Here is a 17,293-nt window from a genome sequence, read left to right on the forward strand (position 1 = left end):
CCACCCCGATCTTTCTCTCGAGGCCTCATAAACGAGAGAAACAAAGGGGAGAGGGGGAATGAGAGCTTGGGCGGAGAGAGGAGAGAGAGAGGAGAGAGGAGGGAGGAGGGAGGACAGGGGATTGAGGATGAGGCCAAGAGTGTGCGCAGTGATGGCGATGGCGTCGAGAGATCGCGAGACGCCGACGCCAACACTCGGACCTCTTCCTTACCCCTTCACGCCTATGGCCCCCTTGACCAGCAATGATTCCTCCCCCAGTATCCCAGTCCCATCCTCATCTCCTCATTTCCTCACCGCCTTACCCCCACACTGTCATGTTTCCGGCGCACACACACTACGACACCGTCCACACCGCACACACCGCGCCGAGGAGCAGCGCGTCGGCGGCGTTACTCACAGTTCACAGGCGGGCACCGAGATCGCACAGACACAGCAGACACGGCTGGTGGATGATGCGAAGGTGGGTCGCGCGATCCGCGATGTGTTCGCGTTGACGGTCGCGTGCGTGGCGTGCGCGATGTTGTGTTTGTGCTTGATGCTGGGCGCTGGACGGCGGGCGTTGCAGGTGACGAGGTATGAGTAGAATAAACTCTTGCTCCGAGTTCAAGATGCTCGAGATGCGTCGTCAATGTTTGACGCAACCGGTGCACTCTTGCTGTACGAGGAGTAGCATCGCATCCAGCAGCCAGCGAGCGGCGCTCGTACGTGAACCTTAGCATAGGAACCCGCACCCCGCACCCCTTCGCGCCTCGGCGCACGGCCGATTGCCCAGGCGATGGGCATTAGCGCATGCTGCCGGACATGCCGTACTCGGTCGAGTCTGGCCAGAGCGTGGAGGAGGGGATGGTGGGGAGCATGGGGAGCATGGGGAGGAGGAGGGTTACAGATGAGTGTGCCTTGGTGGGTTTGGATGTTGTGTTGGACGAGACGGAGCGCGTGGGGGGTGGCAGGGACGGATGCGCAAAATCCCCTGCAAGAGGGGCCGAAGGGGGGTGTCTGATGCTACACTCTTACGGCATTCATCCGGCCCCTCGAGGCATGCTGGGTCGTTGTCGGTCGTCGTCGTCTGTCCTCCATGCACACAGGAACAGATCAGGTCGCCCAACGTCGGCAAGCCGAGCATCCTCAGATGCTCAGCACTCGGTCCGGTCGAGACCTTGAGCGCTTCAAACCATACTCAAACTAGCTCCCGGATGGCCAGAGGACAGAGCCAGTATCATCTGGTGCGGCCATGCGGCCCCTGCTGCCACCACCTGGCCCTCTTTCTGTGACCATCTGTAACACGAGGGGTTGCTCCATAGATCTATTTGCTGCCACCTGCTAACTGCCAATGCATTTGGCCTGCTCCATCCACTCATGCTTGCCGCAGTAACGCGACTCATGTGGGTCCCATCCTCGATCCAGTTACGGGTAACGAGCAGCCATCTCTCTCGAAACATGACGGGCTCGTCATTGCCAGGTCCAGATTGCGATTCGGGACATGACAGTGACGTCCTGGCAATCCCGACACGACGATGCAGAAAACAGATTGCCATAGCAGCATGCATGCAGTATGCGACATGCAGCAGTCTGCCGAGAGATTCGGGTCGAGAAAAGACCTCGAAACCTTATGCCTGGTGCACAAGATTAGGGGACGCGTTGTTTATCTGCACTTTTTGTTCCACCGCACATGCGCAAGTCTGCTCGCTACTGTAGAGTTTGACGTTCAGAGCCATCGCTTCCTCGGTCCAGATCAACGTGCCTACCCCACTGACCTTCTGCAGGCAGCAGACAGCACCCCCCTGTTCTCTCTGACGACCAGTGGCATTGCTGCATTGAGACCAGGTTATTTGAGAATCTTACGGCAATGGAGGGCCAGTTGTCATCAGTCAAGAGGTGCCTCGCATCAGATTTCAGGATTCAATGTCGGCCACTCCGGTATTGCTAGCGTTGCTCGATCCTCCGATCCTCCGGCGAACTCATGTGGCGTGGAATTAATCCAGACTGGATCAGCCTCACTGACCTCGCCACAACCACCTGCCATCTCCTCCTCCAGACATGGTAATTCCTGCATGGTACAACTAGGTGACTGTGCCTCTCAACTTTACGTGACCCCCGTTCCCACTCCACTCGACTATTCATCACTCACATGCTCTCATCTCAACCGGGAGAGATGCTCAGTCATAATCGACGAGCGCAAGCCACTCCTCTGATACTCTGCGAACGAGATCGAGGGACCCAGAGGTCGTGTAGATGAGACAGAGGTTGTGCGCAGACTCCCACGCCAACGAGCCTTGACGAACCAGTTCTCGCTCCTCTGGCGTCTCCTCAGCATCCATACGTGCCCGCACAGACGTGAGGACCCTCTCGTAGTGGGTCACCGCCAGATGCATGACACCTAAAGTTTGTCAGACAGGCCCAGCGATGCTTTGACTCACCCAGTCCGTGGAAAGAACGACCAAAGTTGTATTCAACTTCCTCCAGAGACTCGGGGTCCTGCGGACTGAGCTTGCGGTACCTTGAGAGGAACGCCAACCCCTGTCATGTTAGTCGATACACTCCATTAAAAGCCAGTCGTACCTGGGCAATCTGGTAGTTGCGGTTGTCCGACTGGCGGTTCGTGGCTCGTCCGAAGAAAGCTTGGGCGATGAGGAAGCACAGGAAGTGGTCGTGCGGGTTGACCTCGTAGGCCCGCATAAAGTAAACTATGCGTCAGTCTGTTGCTGCTAGCGGGGACTAACATAGAGCACTCTGGTAGCTCCTGGTGGTGAGCATGTTCTGGCCGTACATAGTATTGAAGACCGGCGAATATTTGGTCGGCTTGGGGCATTCGTGTAGAGCCTCCTCTGCTAATGCGGCAGGGCCCATGGAATCGCCGTCACCCTCGCCATCACCATCGCCGTCACCATCGATATCTCCATCACCCTCATCGTCGTTCAGGTCTTCGTCGTCATCTTCGACGATCCGTCGGCGCTGCGGTGTTCCATGGGGAGTGTCATCATCGTCCTCCATGTCGTGGTTGAGAACGTCACCCAAGCGGCGAGAACGGCCCGACTCGAGAACCTGAGCCCAACGGCGGTGACGCCTGTTGTAGCGAAGCTTGACTCCTGCGACAGCCTCGTCATAGATGCGCACCTCTCGGTGGAGGAACTTCTGCAGCGCCAAGTTGTGCCACACCCCTTGGCCTTTGAATCCGCCACCGAGAGCGGCAAGCATAAGCAACATCGGTTCAGGCCTGAATTGGTGCAACTGGGCGAGACGTTTGCAGTTCTCTGTGATTGCCTCGCCTTTTCGCATGCGGATACCACAGGCTGACATTAGCATTGCGAGCAACTGCTGAGTTACTCACCAACAATTGTGAGGCGCAGAGCGATCTCGCAGCGACGAGAGTTGAACAAACCTGACCAGACGACGTGCTCGAGAATGTCGTATGCAACATCCTCCTCACCCTTGACCATCAAGACACAACAGTACTTGCGTCAGCAACAGTACTCGCCTAAGCTACCTTGATTGTCAATGCAAGCCAATCCTCGGCTCGGATCCCGTAGAATTCAGTCTGCCGGCGAATCTCATAGTCGATGCGCCCAGGCTCAATTGGAGTGTCGTCCTCCAAGCCCATGATGCGCTCCAGACGATCCTGCATTGCCTGCGCTTGAGATGTCAGGTCGCTCTTTGTACCGTATTTGCGGCGCTTGGGGATGCGAACAATGCCCTTATCATCAGCCTTCGCTAGCACAACGCCACTCACTCGATTCTTGGTGAAGTTACTCCGGGCGAGGCGGAAGGTCTCGATCATGGTACCGGCGGAATGGATGAACTTGTCCAAGGCCCACGGATCGCCATTGTTGATGCCCTCTTCGGCCTTCTGAACGTCGTCCCAGAGGCCTTGCATGGTGTACGCAGCCTGGGTCTCTAGCACTCTTTTGTTCATCCTGCCTGCCTTGCCCTTGTGCGTTCCGTCGCCGCTCGGCAACGAGTCGCCGTGCTGCAATACCCGCGCCACGATCTCCAGCGCCTCCGTTTTGCGGCCCATGTCTTCAAGGACTGCGGCAAACGCTAGCAACACCTCCGAGTCGTGCGGTAGATGATCGACCGCTACTAAATCAGCGCGCATAATACGCTTAAGACTTACCCCACTCCAAACTCTCATGTGCCTCGGTGTAACGCTTCAGCTGATGCAAACATATGCCCATCTTGTACACAACTCTGGGGTCCTCGTCGAAGTCGGTGTCGGTTTCCTGGAGGTCAACAAACCTCTGGGCGGTGTAGGAACTCACACTCCGCTCATGAAGGGCAAGCCAGCACTCTAGAGCCAGGTCGAAGAGCTGCCGCTTCATCAGATTGTCACCAAGTTCTTTGAAAAGGCCTTCGTGTACTTTGGCGTCAAGTTCGAGGATCATGTTGACATGCGGCTAGGGTCAGCTGCGGGAATCCGGAGCGACGCACTATCGCCATCTCCGTCTGGCCCAAGCGCAAGCGCGCGATTGCGAGCAGATGCCTGAGCTGTACGTCGAGCTCATTTCCCCCGTTTATGTTATTGGTTTCCTCGTCTGACCCGTCGCCGTCTTCACCGCCCAGCCTCTTGGGAGCGTACTCGCTGTCGTCCTCGACAGCATCCCACGCCTTCTCGAGCTTGCGCCCCTGGAGCCAACGCTGACCGCGGTGAATCACATCGATCGCGGACTCAGTCTCGCCAGACTTGATCAGATAGTTGACGTACTCGACCACATGCTCGATCTTCATCGTGTTGTCTGGGTCTGAGGAGTCGGCAAACGTGGCGTAGTGATAGACAAAGGCATCACCGAAGACTGTGGCTCCGAGACCCCACTGATGCAGCTCGAGGATAAAGGGGTGCACCTCCATGAGCATGTTGAAGTCGCGGAGGAAGGTCGGGTCGGCCTTGTGCAACTTCTTGATCGCTTCGGCCGCCTTCTTGGCCTGTCCGCTCTTCGTATACATGGTGATGAGCTGCCACAAGACATCCACTCGGTTAGGATCTAAACGTAGCAGTTTCCGATAGCAGTACTGCGCCTGTGTCATGTTGTCTTCACTTCTGAGATGGTCAGCGAGTCTTTGACAGTCAACTCACCGGAACTGATGCGCCAGTTCCGCCCAGGTGCCGGCGTCCTCCTCGATGTGAGCGGCACAGAACTTCATCTGCCGCGCCGAGACAACGTCCCCCATCTCCTCAAATACCGAGGCGAGTGTGGTCCAGGCTGCCTGAACCATGTTGTCATGACGAATGACTTCTAGGAAGAGGTTGATGGCCTCGGTGTGGTTCTGCGAAATGTAGGCCATGTTGGCGCGCCCGAGTAGTTGTTGGACCTCGTACGTTGGCCGATGACCACGATACACTCCGCCACGGTAGCCCCTCTTTCCCCGCTTGCGACGACCGCCTTCATCCAGAAGGTCTTCCTCGTCCAACGCAGCCAGCTCCGCTGAGAAGTCCTGCGTTGAACCGACAGCTCCACGGGAGACCTGAGCAGCAATGCGTCTGTCATAAGCACCGTGCAAAGCAGAGTCACGCACTTGAATACGGCGTCGTCATTCCCTCGACTCGCCGGGTCGTCGCCTTCATCATTCGCGACATTGTTCGCCTCTTCGCCTTCCTCTTGATAGTCATCACCGCTGATGGCTTCATCTCCGCTCGAATCAGATTCCTCATCGTCTTCGGCGCGCAAGTTTCGGATGATGGCCTCAATACTGTCATTTGCTCCGTTGGATGCAGCAGCCCACTTGGAGCGCGTCGAACGGGGCGGCATCGTCGATGACAACGAAGCTAAGGAACGGCCTGGGGCGGGCTGTTCCAAGAGACTCTCGCTAGAGGACCCTTCAGCCTGGGAGGAGAGCTGCAAGGCAATTGTAGTGTTTCCGACGTCTGAATCGCTGCAATTATATGTACGATGAAGCGGAGCAGACACTCGGAGGGCGGATGCGATATCGAGTCGAGGGAGGGTAGAACGGTGACGCCAACAGGAATCCGAACTAGCCATGTGGAGGTGGCCAAACACGCGGAGATTGTGACTCACTCCGTGGTAATGGAGATCTCCAGAATCTCAGGGTTCTCATGAGTGAACTACTTCTGATCCCGAAAATCGTGAGAATTTGTGCTTAACGCCGACACTTCGGAGAGATTCAGGGAATGGCCACGCGACGAGGGCGAGGAGATTCTGCCTGGTGCGAGGGTGCAGGGTGGGAGGGGGGCCGGGGGGCCGGTCGACGACGTTGGCATCTCGCTCGTTGCTTGCTTCTCCATCCCTCAAAACTTCAAAAAAGATGTCTCACCGCAAGGTGTGTACCGCTAGCTCGACGCCTCTAGGCCGCATCCACGACGTCGCCCGCTTCCTCGCGATCTCTCGCGCGTCCGCTCGGCCCAAAAGATCGCAGTCTGAGGGAAGATTTTGAGCGCCGAGAGGGATTGGCATGGACGGGCACACGACGAGGAGGAGCGGTCTGGAGATGGTGTCGAGTACAGAGTGCGCAGTGCTAACAAGCAGTACGAGGAGCCTCGTTCGGGTTCGCTTGCCTTCCTTCCCCGCAAGCGTGCTGCCAAGCACCGCGGTTACATCAAGTCGTTCCCCAAGGACGATGCGAAGAAGCCCGTGCACCTCACTGCCGCCCTCGGCTACAAGGCCGGCATGAGCCACGTTGTCCGCGACCTCGACCGCCCCGGCTCGAAGATGCACAAGCGTGAGGTCGTCGAGGCTGTCACCGTTGTCGACACTCCCCCTATGGTTGTCGTCGGTGTCGTCGGCTACGTTGAGACCCCCCGTGGCCTCCGTGCCCTTACCACTGTCTGGGCTGAGCACCTCTCTGACGAGGTCAAGCGCCGCTTCTACAAGAACTGGTACCGTTCGAAGAAGAAGGCCTTCACCCGCTACGCCAAGAAGCACTCGGAGAACAACGGCGCTTCGGTCGCTCGCGAGCTCGAGCGCATCAAGAAGTACGCTACCGTTGTCCGTGTCCTCGCGCACACCCAGCTCTCGCAGACCGGCCTCAAGCAGAAGAAGGCTCACCTTGCCGAGATCCAGGTGAACGGTGGCTCGGTTGCCGACAAGGTCGAGTTCGCCAAGAACCTCTTCGAGAAGACCTTCTCGGTCAAGGAGGTGTTCGAGGAGAACGAGTGCATCGACGTTATCGCCGTTACCAAGGGTAAGGGTTACGCCGGTGTCATCTCGCGTTGGGGTGTCACCAAGCTTCCTCGCAAGACCCACCGTGGTCTCCGCAAGGTCGCCTGTATCGGTGCCTGGCACCCGTCGAAGGTCATGTTCTCGGTTGCTCGCTCGGGTCAGGACGGTTACCACCGCCGTACCACGATCAACCACAAGATCTACCGCATCGGCACTGCCACCGACCCCAAGTCGGGCTCGACCGACTTCGACCTCACCGAGAAGTCGATCAACCCCATTGGCGGCTGGTCGCACTACCCGGACATCCGCGGCGACTTCGTCATGCTCAAGGGCTCCATCCCCGGTGTCAAGAAGCGTGTCGTCACCCTCCGCAAGGCCCTCCGTGTCCACACCTCGCGTGCTCACCTCGAGAAGGTCCAGCTCAAGTTCTACGACACGTGAGTTACTTGTTATTCAGCTGCTCCTCTAAAAGCACTTGCTGACGTATAGCTCCTCGCAGCTCGGCCACACCCAGTGGCAGACCAAGGAGGAGAAGGCGCAGTTCCTTGGTCAGCTCAAGATCAAGAACTAAGTCACTCCTCTTGGGTGTTAGAGGGCTGGAGATGGGATTGGAGACGACTTGGGCCCCAGCGGCATTGTACACTTCCGCCGGTCTGGGCGTCATGGCATGCACTAGATACAGTGCTAAGAGGATGTGCGGTGATTTGTCATATGCTGTCAGAGCTGTGTTGCGTGTCGAGAACTGAGAAACGGAGGTTGAAGTTGTGGTTCAGAGTGAGAAGATCGCTGGTGATGGTCAGCCACGTGGATCTGCTCCCGGGATCCATCTCGGATCGCCTGGACTTTTGATCGTAAACTCGATCTCAACCTCAACTGACCACTTAGAACATCGACATGGGCAGCTCGGCCTTCATCCTGCGGCACGTGAACCGCCGCGTTGCGGCCGCCGAGGCAGAGGTGCAGCGCCGCGCACTCCTCTCCGTCGCGCGCAACACGACTCTTCCCTCTCACGTCCGGCATAAGGCGCAGCTCGCGCTGTCGCAGCACAACGGCGGCACCGTGAACGGGCGCATGAACGCCGTCAAGAACCTCTGCAACGAGACGGGGCGCGCCCGCGGTGTGCTCTCCAAGTACGGGCTGTGCCGGGTGAGTCTGAGAGAGGCGGAGGGGAACATGAGGGAGGGGGGAAGAACGGGAGGGGGAAAAGGAGGGGAAGGTCGGCGAAGGCAGACGCGTCTCGGCACTCCTCTGTAGTCATCGGCGGCGGAGGCGGTCGTGTGGACTTGACGGATCATTGCTAATATCCAGTTCCAGTTCCGCCTCAAGGCGACCCGCGGCGAGCTCGCCGGCGTCCACAGCGCCTCGTGGTAACGGGCGACATGGCGCGGCGCCGCCCGCGAGACTACACATCATGCATTGTATCACTCATCTCAAAATAATGCGGGCAACTGACCGCAACAAGCTGACGGCAAACTGAAGGTAGAGGGCTTCGCACCCGCAATCGCTGAAGGAACTAACATGGCAGGAACACCTGGTAACACATGGCGACCAGCGCCGTGACTAATGAGTGTGGGCGGGCGAGGCAGAAGTTACAAGGACCCATTCAGGTGTCTCGCGGCGGGTCCGGATCCACTCGACGGGCGTCTCCTCGTGGTGCGAGTTGATGGACGCCGATCCCAAGTGGTCGTCATCCACTTCTTGCACGGTTCGCCGACCGAACAACGCGAGAAGATACGCCAGTGCCGCGACACATGCGCGCCACAACGCGTCGAATGCGCCCCGGTGCTCTGGGGCCGGGACGTACCCTGTCCACACGAGATTGGGGAGTTTCTCCTCGCGCTGCACGAAGGGCACTCTGAGGCGCCAGCGGCGCTGCGGCACCTGCGGGATGGGCGTGGGCGTGGGCGTATGCATGCGGTGCAGCTGCCCGCTGCCCGCGACAGCGGGATAGTCGTACACGCGGCTCGGCATGGGCGGCGGCGGCGTGGCTGGCGCGGAATGAGTAATGGGGAGCGCGGGCGGGGCGGGCGGAGCCGGCGGGGTCGGCGGGGGACGAGATGGAGGTGCGCGCATCGGCGGCAAGCTGCGCGGAGGGAGCGGCCACGGCCCTAGAGTACGCTCAGACCCGTCATCGTCCCGGAGCACAGCGTAGATCGTGGGCCGGGCGCGCGTCGCGTGGTACCGCTCGTGCGTGTCGTCGCTCGCGCTGCGCCGCTCAGCTGACACGGCGGCGTTGGCGCCTAACCATGCCGCCACGCGCCGGTCAGACTCCGTCAGACTGGACGAGGTGTTTGCGTTGGCGGCGATGTGCCCGGTGAAGGAGACGTAGGAGGGGGAGGTACGGCGGGATGACGGCGTGGAACCCGTCGGCGTACCAGCATGCGGCTGGAGGAGCGCGGGAGGGGGCATGGTTGCCCGCGAAGGAGACACTGGTGGAGGAGGAGAGCTGGACGCCGCAGCTGGAGGGGAGGAGATGGGCTTCTTTGTGGGCGTGAGACTCCATCGGCCCCGCCGAGGTATGAGATTGGAAGCACGCGGCGATCCCCACCCAGGCAGCCAGGCGGACGCGGGGCGGGTGACGGACAGTTCTTCGGTTTCGCATGATTCGACTGATGGAGTGGGTGCACGGCGTGGCGACACAGCGGGGAGGAGGTCGACGTCGCCCAGGCCCCACGAGAAAGGGCGGGTTGATGGCAAGGGTGGTGCGTGCCGCGGAGACGTGTAGCGCTCAGTGCTATCGGATGGGAGGGATCGGGTGAGCGTGGGTCGCGAGATCGCCATCGCGGGCGGTGGGGCAGGGAGGGAGGGATTTGCAGGTGGCGAACGGGGTATCACGAGAGGCGAGGTGGCTGATGCCGTGTCCACTGCCGAGATGCTAGGATGGCTCGTATGCGTAAGATGGCTGTAATGGGTGTGGTGGCTAGTATTATGGGAACCGGCCGTTGTTGGAGGCGTAGGCGAGGGAGGACGGGGCACTGGTGTCGAGGGCGCCCTATGTGTCGTGGGCGAAGAGGGCAGCGAAGTCGGCGGGGTCAGCGCCGGCGATCCCGGCGGTGTCAGCGTGTGTGCGCTCTCGCACGGGAGAGAAGAGAGTGAGCGGGTTTCGCTCTGCAAGGGGGACAGGGGACGGGGCATGAGCGATGTCTGCGACGCCAGTGGGGAGATGGGGAACGCTGCGGCCGAGGTTGGCGCCTGGGGCGTGTGGAGCGCCTCGGTGGACGGGAGGCGGAGGGTGTACAGGTCCGAGATCTCTGAGCCGACGACAGAGACAGGCGCGTCCGCGCTGGGCCGGCCAACGGGCATGCGCTGCGGAGGGAGGAACATGATAGCGAGATGAAGGAGTGAAAGGAATGGCGAGCTGAGGAAATCAACATGAAGTCGCGGAAAAGAGGCATGGCTGGGTACTTCACTGGCGGAACCCGCGCATCAACGCGCACTCCGCGAGTCCGACGCTCATCCCGCCCCTTCGCCCATCGGCGCCCAAGTACCTACTGACGCGCTGCAAAGATCACTTTGGAAGACCTTAGGAGAGCCCTAGATCCCCTCCTTTGAACTCGTCGAAATTGTCGCTGTGGCAGCTTTGCCTCGCACGGTGGCTCGTAAGCCCGTAATCGGTCACCCAGAAGCCGCATATTCACGGCGTGTTGAAGGTAGAATGTGCTTGTGTATTTGTTCAGTTGTTGAGGAGTGCGAGAGAGCGTGAGAAGAGCGACCTTGCGGATCCGTCCTCGATCTGGCGTCATTTCTGCCTCCCAATGTGAGTGCGTGAGTGGCAACGAAGAAGGCCGTAAAACGATCTGCATTCACATTTCAACAGCCGTCGCAACATCTGCCCCTCTCTTGAGTCCAATCACAGTCACTTCTTAGCCGCCTTGGCGACGTTGCCGCCTTCGCCCTCAGCCTTGCGCTTGCTGTCGTTGTCAAGCGGCTCGATGTCAACGTTGGGACCGTACGGCACAATGCGGAAGGGGTTGATCTGCTTGTGGGAGTAGAAGTAGTGCGAGCGGATGTCTGTCAAGGTTAGTATGTCATCCACCAGGGGGTTGGATCACCAGCAAGCGTACTCACGGTCAAAGTGGGTAGTGTCCTTGAACGCGGGGTAGTTCCAGTACAGGTTGCGCACCCAGCGGTGGAGGTGGGGGTAGTCGTGGCGGACTTGAGTCAGTGATGTCAATAACCAAGAACGTACTCATGCCCCAGTTGCACTTGAAGTGGACGTAGTAGACGGGGTCATAGCGAACCTTTCGTCAGCCAAAAGCAACTCATAAAACTCACGATAGTGGTGAAGAGACGGACGTCAGCCTCAGTAAGGCGGCCGCCGACAAGGAACTCGCGGCCGTCGGCGAGCACGCCCTCGACCCGGTCGAGACTCTCGGCCAGCACCTTGACAGCCTTGTCATACGCCTCCTGCGTGCTAGCAAAGCCACTCTTGTACACGCCGTTGTTGATGCCGTCGTACACCCACTCGTTGAGGGCATCGATCTCCCCGCGCAGCTCCTCAGGATACAGGTCAAGGTCTTTGCCCTTGCCCTCGGGAAGGAGGTCGTCGAACACCTGCGTGAAGTCGCGGATGATCTCAGAGGACTCGTTCGAGACAATCGTGCCCTCCTTCTTGTCGAAAATGACAGGAACGGTGTAGCGCGCGTCGTAGTTGGGCTCAGCCTTGAAGTAAACGTCCGAGAGGTTGTCGTACTTGAAGAGGTGGTCGATCGTCGCACCGGGGAAGGTGTAGTTGTTCTGGTCCGTCCATGCTCCCGGGGTCTCGTTCTCCTTGGACGCGGGAACAAAGTGCCACCCGCCCTCCAGAAGGTGAGGGTGAACGACCGAAACGTCTGCGATCAGTGGGTGTGTTTTCGCTTCTCGCCGAGTTCCGAGGCGCCAGAGGTATTTTGGACACCGGACATGCCAGTCCGCCTCGGGCTCGGGTTCCAAACGTACCGATGAAGTCCTCGAGACCCTTGAGCTGGCGCACAATCAGTGCACGGTGCGCCCATGGGCACGCGTACGAGACGTAGAGGTGGTAGCGGCCTAGCGTTAGCTGTCAGGACATGGGTTGACGCGGGATCGGCAATCATCGAGGAGGAGACTAACCCTTCTCGGGAGGGAACTTGCCGCCCTTCTCGATGTGGTCGCGGAACGCCGAGACCTGGCGCTTGAAGCTGCCGTCGCCCTTGGGGTTAGACCAGTCGGTGACGCCCATGGTGGATGGAGTGGAAGAGAAGCTGCGGAGTGAGACGGGGATGAGAGCTGGAAGGAGCAGGGGCGCGAATGCAAGAGTGCGGGTGCGGATGCGGGGCTGGAGAGGACGGAGATAGCTGAGGATGGCGGATGGGCGGAGAGCCATGCGTTTATGAAGAGAGATGGGAGATGAAAGAGCGGGAGGGGATCCAGCAGAGTATTTAACGGCAGAGGACGGAGCAAGAGAGAGAGATGATCACAAAGCATGCCCAGGCCTGTCAGCTCGGGGAATCTCAATCGCAGCAAGTGACGCAACCTCTGGGAGTTGATAACCCAAAGAGGCAATTCACGGAGATTGATTACTATTGCGGGGTCTCCTATTTACATTATTGTAAGCGGAGGCAGAAATAGAGCTATGACACATTCCGCCACTCGAGATGACTCCGGCCTCCACCTCCCTTCCGCTCCGCACCTCTCATCCTTCTCACCAATCGCTCATCTCGCTCACCTCGCTCGTCAACAAACATGACCTCTCTAGTTACCATCCCGGGCTCCGTCGCCCTCCACCTCCCCGCTCGTGGCGTGGCGCCCGTTCCCATGGCCCACGGTGACCTCCAGCTTACTCTTCTGCCTGCCGACCCTCCCACTCGCAAGGAAGATGTCCTCACTCTGAGCGTGGGCTCGTCCTTCTTCGTGGTCGCCAAGAACAGTCCCGTCCAGCGCATCCGCAGCAAGAACGAGCATCCCAGCTTTGTCTTTACGCCCGCGCCACCCGAGGGCGGCCAGAGCATCGGTCAGGTGCGCATCGATATGTCCGACTCGTGAGTCTCCGATTCTTTGCGCCTCTAACGCCAACAGCACGTCCCCCGAGGCGTGGGAGCGGACAGAGGAAGGATGCCGCGCACTCGAGGCCGAGCTCAAGGCCCATGGTGCGTGGGAGGACAAGGTGCTGTTCGTCGACGACGAGTACGAGACGGATGGGCCTATCACGGGTCCCAAGACGGGCTGGGGCGAGACAATCGCTAGCAGCGTCATGGGGGGCGCGTCGTGGCTCGTTGGCCGTCTCTCGGGCGCCCAAGCTGCCGAGCCGACACTTCCCACCTCTGCGCCACAGGCACCTGGAACGCGTGCTCCCGCCCCTGTCCCCGCGCCGCATCCCGAGGAGCAGCCCGCCGACCTTAAGGCAGCGGCCGCCGAATCGTGGACGCAAGTCGGCATCGCCGCGCGCGGCATAGGTCAGGCTGCCGTTCAGGTCGGCGGTGCCATCGGACAGCAGGCGCGCAGCGCTGTCGGTGGCCTGCGTGAGCAGGCACCGGCTCCCGTTGACAAGGGCGCTGCGTCGCCCGCCAAGGACGGTGCGGCCATCGCGCCGGCGACGTCGCCGTCGACGTCAGCGACCACAGCCTCTCTCGATGCGCCCTCCGCGCCCACCGCCCCAGCCGTCAAGGAGGAGGCGGCCGCCATCAAGGCGCCCAAGGCCGAGGTAAAGAAGGAGGTGAAGGAAGCCAGAGAGCCCGTTCCGGCGTAAAAATCAAAGTGTGAGGTTCTCTCCGCGCGACGGCGAAGAAGCAGTTAGACGGCAGGTATCAGGCAGGCATGTACATGACATAGCAGCGAGTTGAGAGTGTGATAAGCTAGGGTCGGTGATGCTTCTCCAATCATCGCTGGCCGCCGGCGTCGCGTGCCGGCGTGCCGGAGGGCGCGACCACTTGCTAATATTTTAAGCGGACTTCACCCTTGGCTCTACCTGCGGCTGTAGGGATTCTTGGCAGCACAATAGAGCATCACCCTCTCACCAACAATGTTGCGCCGTTGACGTCGTTGACTCGAACTCTCTCGACGATTTCGGGCTGAATCGGCGCTGCTCCCCCGTGCGCCTCCCCCATCAGCGCTCGCGCCCTCGCTACCGTCCCGCAGGTTGCGGTTGTCGTTGACCTCATCTCGTGGGCGCTTCCCACCACTCCATCCACCACTGGTTCACCATTACCCGCCCATCTCTCCCCGGCCACCGGCGATGTCGACCGACCGCATCACGGAATCGCACATGCGCCTCTTCTTCGCTGTGCCCCTCTCGCCGGGGCTGGCGGCGCGCATCGCGGGGTGGCGGGACGCGCTGCGCCTCCCGCGCGTCGCCGCCCCCGTCCCCGCCTCGAACATGCACATCACGCTCGCGTTCCTCGGCGACGTGCCGCAAGAGACTGTGCCGACGCTCCTGCGGCTCGGCGCGCGCGTCGCCGCGCGCTCGGCTCGCGGCGACCTCGTCCTCGACCGCGTGCACTGCTGGCGCAACGGCGTCCTCCACCTCGCGCCGAGCGCGACGGGCGAGCGCGAAAGACGCTTCCGCCAGCGCTCAAACTCCGGACCTCCCGTCAAAACCCCGCCCAGCCTCAATCGCTTCAAGCGGCTCTCGGTGTCGTCGCGCCTGTCGGACGAGATCGTGCCCCTCTCCATGCCCTCCACGGCCGAGTCGTCGCACTGCACCTCCCCCGTGTCCCCGCTCTCGCCCATCGGCGGCCCGCCCTCTCCTTCACCGACAGAAACGACCCTCACCTCCGTCTCGTCAACGCGCAGCGTCGACTACCCGCCCAACCCGCTGGCGGTACACGCCCTCGCCGCCGCGCTGGCCGCGGAACTTGAGGCGGCCGGCATCGGGTTCGACAAGCGAGAGTTCAGTGCGCACCTCACCCTCGCTCGACGCGCCGAGCAGGTGCGAGCACGTGCACGCTTCCGCGTACCCATTACCAGCTTGGTGCTGTACGTCTCGCGGACGGACGACCGCGGCGTGGCGTATACGGCGCTCGGCGAGTGGTTGTTGAGAGGCGATGGATCCGCTCGCTCATCCCCAGGCGAAGGCGCTGGAGACGGGGAGGAGGTTTCGCAGGAAGGAGCGGGAAGCAGACGGAGTAGCGGCTGCTCGGACGAGGTCAACGAAATGGACAGGTTGAGGCGCGAACGGCAGTTAATCGACGCCCACGCGGCCATTGACGAGGTTAACACCGCGTTGACGAGAATTCTGGGCATCTCTGAATCGGGTCCAGACCCAACACGATCATAATAGAGCAGCGATCTGTAGGACGCTTGCTATAGGTACATTAATTGCATTTACTGGCAGCTACAGTACAGGGGTGTCTTGACAGCTAGTTACTGGGCTTCACCGATGGCTGGTGATGACGGCGCCTCGTCGGCTTCGTCGTCGAGGCCCTCCCATAACTCGGGAGGAATGTCCATTTCGTCATAAATATCCGAGCCAATGTGCGCGGGCAATTCATCGGCGGGGTCGTCGAGCGCAGCACGGAGGCGTAGATCGCGGCGGCGGATGGCGGGCCCTAGATCCACAAGACGTAAGGACGAAGGCAGACAATGGATGCCGTCGCCGAGGATGACATAATCGAGCGTGGCAGGATGCGCAAACGGCGAGAAGACCAGGTGGATGCGGCGCACAAGTACCTTCTCCTCGGTTTCCGAGGTCTGATGTTGTAGTGGGTGGTCAGAGCGCGCACGCTTGGCACTACGCAGGTCGTCGTCAGACAGAATTCGTCGTCGGCCAGTGCGCGCAAGCATCAGACGAGTGTTGACTGAGATGGCCCAGACAATACCGAGGGCAGCCTCCTTCGCGACGCCAGGACTTTGACCTGAGAAATGTCTCGCCTGGGTAGCATACAGCATCGGCGGGAGAGCTTCGTCGGGATCTATGCCCTGCGAGCTCGATGGGTACGAGTCTGTAGGTCTCGTGCCGCCGTCAAGCCCGTTGGGCGTGCGCACACCAGGTAGATTGGAGGGGGTGGGTAGGCCGACTCCGAAGCCCGGCGCGAATACGTCCTTGACCTGATTGACGACAACGACGGCCAGCTCATGCGCGACCGCCAGAGCCTTGAGCCGATCTGCAATGCTGGAGAGATATAGCGATCGCTGGGCCAGGCTGGTGGTCGAGCCCTCGGTCTGGCCCCGGAGGAGGGCGGTAATGCTATCAATGATGAGCAGGCGAATCGGCTTCACCCCTCTGCCATCTCTCATCGGCCGACGCGGAGCTGTACGCTGACCGAGGAGAGGGAAATACGTTTCCCGCCGCCGTTGCGCAAGCATGGGTGGGATGACAAAAGCTAGCGCGTGCTCGAGCGCGTCGATGTCACCAACTCGCGATGTGTGAACATTGTCGAGAATCTCTTCCACTGTCGGAGAGTTCGCAATGCTCGCTCGCATGCCCTCGGCAAGCTCGGCGAGGCGCGAGGTCGCAAGGATGCGCTCCGAGGTCATGATGATGGTTCCTCCCGGCGAGAACGTGGAGCGAGGAAGAGACTGCAGCCCCTCTTCAGACTCCACGCTCGGCGCATGCGGCGGAAGCTGCGCAGCCACAGCCAACGCCAGGGTCAGATGGCTCTTGCCAGCTGCGCTGCTATCAGCTACGTTCGGACTTGCTCTGCTCACCTCTCCCCCGTGATCTCGGTGATCGCGCCCACACGTACACCGCCGCCAAGCATGGAGTCGAGAGCCGCGTCACCTGTTGAGACAAAGGTCGGCACAGCACCTTCCTCAACCTCGCTGGGCGGAGTGAGCAGCGTCGCTGCGGTATGCACTTGTGGAGCGATGGCCTGGGCAACAGCTTGCACGAGGTCCGGGATCTGTATTGGCACGCCCGAAGTGCTGCGCAGCTTCTTTGCGAGGTCGGCGGGGGCAGCAAGAAGAACATCGCTGGCGGTCGCAAGGCCGGCTGCTGTCAGCCACTACATAAACCCATGAGCGACTGTGGTGGGATGGCGGCTCACCTCGTGCACATGCGGAAGCATATTGTTGCTTAAGGCCCAAGGACTCGAGGGGAAAGGAGGAGAACGACATCAAGGCATGATCTGATTAGGAGGGGCACCAAGTGTGTGATGACGAAGAGAAGAGAGAGTAGAATAGATACAGTAGATGGTGAGTGATTGAGCAACAACAACCTGGACGCGCTCATCTCATGATCAGGCACCACCCCGGTTGACGCGACTACCCGCCGTCACCTTCATTTTCCT

General features: G+C 60.4%; 7 protein-coding genes across 7 annotated transcripts; 3 read left to right on the top strand and 4 right to left on the bottom strand.

Annotated features, from left to right (window-relative positions):
* Nucleotides 1-2,156: 2,156 nt before the first annotated feature.
* On the bottom strand, nt 2,157-5,741 carry COLE_02250 (uncharacterized protein; the record flags this gene model as incomplete). Its single annotated transcript, XM_018421573.2, has 12 exons — nt 2,157-2,377; nt 2,418-2,517; nt 2,560-2,684; nt 2,721-3,290; nt 3,329-3,452; nt 3,485-3,691; nt 3,728-4,074; nt 4,112-4,217; nt 4,257-4,391; nt 4,426-5,032; nt 5,069-5,473; nt 5,509-5,741. The coding sequence occupies 12 exons, from the start codon at nt 5,739-5,741 to the stop codon at nt 2,157-2,159; spliced, it is 3,180 nt and encodes a 1,059-aa protein (XP_018275547.1).
* Nucleotides 5,742-8,003: 2,262 nt separating this feature from the next.
* Nucleotides 8,004-8,480, top strand: COLE_02251 (mitochondrial 37S ribosomal protein uS14m; the record flags this gene model as incomplete). Its single annotated transcript, XM_018425605.1, has 2 exons — nt 8,004-8,255; nt 8,418-8,480. The coding sequence occupies 2 exons, from the start codon at nt 8,004-8,006 to the stop codon at nt 8,478-8,480; spliced, it is 315 nt and encodes a 104-aa protein (XP_018275549.1).
* A 189-nt stretch (nt 8,481-8,669) lies between these two features.
* Nucleotides 8,670-9,023, bottom strand: COLE_02252 (uncharacterized protein; the record flags this gene model as incomplete). The annotated part of the gene is made up of 1 exon (XM_018424434.2): nt 8,670-9,023. One exon carries the CDS (start codon nt 9,021-9,023, stop codon nt 8,670-8,672), a length of 354 nt encoding a protein of 117 aa, XP_018275550.1.
* A 1,942-nt stretch (nt 9,024-10,965) lies between these two features.
* On the bottom strand, nt 10,966-12,309 carry COLE_02253 (uncharacterized protein; the record flags this gene model as incomplete). The annotated part of the gene is made up of 6 exons (XM_018425606.1): nt 10,966-11,120; nt 11,178-11,264; nt 11,299-11,350; nt 11,385-11,941; nt 12,048-12,137; nt 12,201-12,309. 6 exons carry the CDS (start codon nt 12,307-12,309, stop codon nt 10,966-10,968), a joined length of 1,050 nt encoding a protein of 349 aa, XP_018275551.1.
* A 503-nt stretch (nt 12,310-12,812) lies between these two features.
* Nucleotides 12,813-13,815, top strand: COLE_02254 (uncharacterized protein; the record flags this gene model as incomplete). The annotated part of the gene is made up of 2 exons (XM_018419946.2): nt 12,813-13,108; nt 13,146-13,815. 2 exons carry the CDS (start codon nt 12,813-12,815, stop codon nt 13,813-13,815), a joined length of 966 nt encoding a protein of 321 aa, XP_018275552.1.
* A 486-nt stretch (nt 13,816-14,301) lies between these two features.
* COLE_02255 (uncharacterized protein) lies at nt 14,302-15,342 on the top strand (the record flags this gene model as incomplete). The annotated part of the gene is made up of 1 exon (XM_018425607.1): nt 14,302-15,342. One exon carries the CDS (start codon nt 14,302-14,304, stop codon nt 15,340-15,342), a length of 1,041 nt encoding a protein of 346 aa, XP_018275553.1.
* An 86-nt stretch (nt 15,343-15,428) lies between these two features.
* On the bottom strand, nt 15,429-16,301 carry COLE_02256 (uncharacterized protein; the record flags this gene model as incomplete). Its single annotated transcript, XM_018420060.2, has 2 exons — nt 15,429-15,983; nt 16,083-16,301. 2 exons carry the CDS (start codon nt 16,299-16,301, stop codon nt 15,429-15,431), a joined length of 774 nt encoding a protein of 257 aa, XP_018275554.2.
* Nucleotides 16,302-17,293: the final 992 nt, after the last annotated feature.

This window comes from Cutaneotrichosporon oleaginosum (assembly GCF_008065305.1).
Source record: "Cutaneotrichosporon oleaginosum strain ATCC 20508 chromosome Unknown ATCC20508_contig02, whole genome shotgun sequence".
NCBI classification, from domain to species: domain Eukaryota; kingdom Fungi; phylum Basidiomycota; class Tremellomycetes; order Trichosporonales; family Trichosporonaceae; genus Cutaneotrichosporon; species Cutaneotrichosporon oleaginosum.